The 3,132-nt window shown below is 47.9% G+C and overlaps 1 protein-coding gene across 1 annotated transcript in view; it reads left to right on the forward strand.

Annotated features, from left to right (window-relative positions):
• The window catches only part of ABHD14A (abhydrolase domain containing 14A), an 8,062-nt gene extending 4,930 nt beyond the window's left edge, over positions 1 to 3,132 (forward strand). The window contains exons 4-5 of the mRNA XM_012804950.2: positions 2,329 to 2,564; positions 2,783 to 3,132. Coding sequence (XP_012660404.1) covers positions 2,329 to 2,564; positions 2,783 to 2,965 — 419 coding nt within the window. The 3' untranslated portion in view covers positions 2,966 to 3,132. The remainder of the gene's footprint in view (positions 1 to 2,328; positions 2,565 to 2,782) is intronic.

Raw genomic sequence — 3,132 nt, forward strand, 5'->3', positions numbered from 1 at the left:
CTCCTGCCTCCACCTCCCAAGTAGCTGGGACCACAGGCGCCCGCCACAACGCCCGGCTATTTTTTGGTTGCAGCCGTCATTGTTGTTTGGTGGGTCCAGGCTGGGGATTCGAACCCGCCACCTTAGGTGTATGTGGCTGGCGCCTTAGCCGGTTGAGCTATAGGCGCTGAGCCTTAACAGTGTTTTTCTACCATTTTTATCTCACAGCACACTTGAACTATAGTTAAACTTCTATGGCATACTTAAATTATATTGATTGAAAAGAGAGTAATAGGCTTGGCTTAGCTCAAGAAGCTAAGGTGCCAGCCACATATACCAGAGCTAGTGGCTTCGAATCCAGCCCGGGCCTGGTAAACAATGACAACTACAACCAAAAAATAGCCGGGCACTATGGCAGGTGCCTGTAGTCCCAGCTACTTGGGAGGCTGAGGCAAGAGAATCACTTAAGCCCAGGAGTTGCAGGTTGCTGTGAGCTGTGATGCCATGGCACTCTACCCAGGGCAACAGCTTAAGGCTCTGTCTCAAAATAAATAAATAAATAAATAAATAAATATTCTTTAAAAAAAACAAAAAGAGTAACAAAGACTGGGTGCAGCGGCTCATGCCTATAATCATAGCACTCTGGGAGGCCAAGGCAGGTGTACTGCTTGAGCTCACCAGTTCTGAGACTAGCCTGAGCAAAAGCAAGACCCTGTGTTTACTAAAATTAGAAAAACTGAGGCAAGAGGATAGCTTAAGCCCAAGTTGGAGGTTGCTGTGAGCTACGAAGCAATGGTACTCTATCCAGGGCGACAGCTTGAGACTGTCTCAAAAAAAAAAAAGAAGTTCAGGGTGGCACCTGTGGCTCAAAGGAGTACGGCGCCAGCCCTATATGCCAAAGGTGGTGAGTTCAAACCTAGCCCCGGACAAAAACTGCAAAAAAAAAAAAAAAAGTTCAAAGCAAGTATATTCTTTTTGCTATTCTTTTTTTTTAAGAGACAGAGTCTCATTTTATCACCCTCGGTAGAATGCTCACAGCACTCACAGCAGCCTCCAACTCTTGGGCTCAAGCGATTCTCTTGCCTCAGCCTCCTGAGTAGCTGGGACTACAGGCGCCCACCACAAAGACTGGCTGTTTTTTTGTTGTAGTTGTCATTGTTGTTTAGCAGGCCCGGGGCGGGTTCAAACCTACCAGCCTCAGTGTATGTGGCTGGTGCCCTACCCACTGAGCTAGGGGTGCCGCCCTGTGCTTTGAACTTCTTTCGAAAATAACTTAATATTTTTAAAAATTTTGGGTCAGGCACAGTGGCTCACGCCTGCAATCCTAGCACTCTGGGAGGCCAAGGTGGGTGGATTGCTTGAGCTCTTGAGTTTGAGAACAGCCTGAGCAAAAGCAAGACCCTGTCTCTAAAAATAGCCAGGCATTGTGGCAGTGCCACTAGTCCCACTACTTGGGAGACTGAGGCAAGAGAATCGCTTGAGCCCAAGAGTCTGAGGTTGCTGTGAGCTATGACATTACCGCATTCTACCGAGGGCAACAAAGTGAGACTCTTGTCTCAAAAAAACTACATATAGGGCGACGCCTGTGGCTCAGTAGGCAGGGCACCGGGCCCCATATACTGAGGGTGACGGGTTCTAACTTGGCCCTGGCCAATCTGCAACAACAACAAAAAATAGCCAGGCATTGTGGCAGGCACCTGTAGTCCCAGCTATTCAGGAGGCTGAGTCAAAGGAATCACCTAAGCCTAGGAGTTGGAGGTTGCTGTGAGCTGTGTGACGTCATGACATTCTACCAGAGAGTGATAAAGTGAGACTCTGTCTCTACAAAAAAAAACAAAAAACTATATGTATATATTTTTAAATTTTCACAACACACCTAAGATCCTCTCATGGCACACCAGTGTGCTACAGCACACTGGTTGAAAAGCATTGTATTACAGATGGTTTTAGGATTTTCAGTGTCAGTTGAAATGCTCACACAACATAGCAGAAACGTCTTTGGACATGTTTCTTTGAACATGTGGTCACTAATTTCTCTAGGTTAGCTATGGAGCACAATTGATGAGTGAAAGGATATATATTTTAAATTTTGACAAATACTACCTCACTCTCCCAAAAGGCTATCTCCGGTTTTATTTTCTGATTAGTCAAGTATGAGAGTTTCCATTTCCCATATCTTTTACCAACAGTGACAGTCTTTTTGGTTTTGCTAATACGATGAATAAATGTTTTTCCAGCAGGCCTATTACATTACAAAAAATATCTTCTAGGAAGTTTGGAGTAGCATGTGCCAGGTAGTCCTGGGCCTCTTCCTAGCCCCCCTCAGCTGGAGCTCGATGCTGTTCTTAGGTTTTGGGAACTCGGCACCTTCAAAGGAGGCACGCACAGAGGCAGGGCGGGTGGAGCTGCTGGAGCGGGTGCTGCGGGATCTGGAGGTGCAGAATGCTGTGTTGGTGAGCCCCTCACTGAGTGGCCGCTATGCCCTACCCTTCCTGATGAGAGGCCACCACCAGCTACATGGATTTGTGCCCATCGCACCCACCTCTACCCAGAACTACACTCAGCAGCAATTCTGGGCTGTGAAGGTACTGAGAGAAGGCTCTTCAAAGGTCCTGGTGCCCTGTCCCTGACTTGAGTCATGGGAGTTCAGGACTCAAGCCTTGCTTGGAGAGACATGGCCTTACTCCTGATCTTAGATGGAAGAGGTGGGGTGTTGGGAAAGAAAGGCTTCCTAAGGAGGTGGTTTGGGGTGGTCAGATCCTCATCAGGCCCCAGGGTCACAGCCCCTTGCCTTGCCCTACAGACCCCAACCCTCATCCTGTATGGAGAACTGGACCGCATCCTAGCTCAAGAATCTCTGCAACAGCTCCGCCACCTGCCCAACCACTCAGTGGTAAAGCTGCAAAACGCAGGCCATGCCTGCTACCTCCACAAGCCACAAGACTTTCACCTCATCCTCCTTGCCTTCCTTGACCATCTGCCTTGAAATAACCCACTACTCAGGCAGGTTTGACCTGAGTTTAGAGGGTTTGGACTACCTGTCACCAGGAAGACAGCTCCTGGAATTAGAGGACAGAGGTCAGAGATTCAGACCCAGCCAGAACCTCTCATTTCATCTCACAAATACAATAAAAAAGGCATTTGTCTTGCCAA

This window comes from Otolemur garnettii, unplaced genomic scaffold, assembly GCF_000181295.1.
Source record: "Otolemur garnettii isolate 467f Iridium unplaced genomic scaffold, OtoGar3 scaffold00032, whole genome shotgun sequence".
Classification (NCBI taxonomy): Eukaryota; Metazoa; Chordata; class Mammalia; order Primates; family Galagidae; genus Otolemur; species Otolemur garnettii.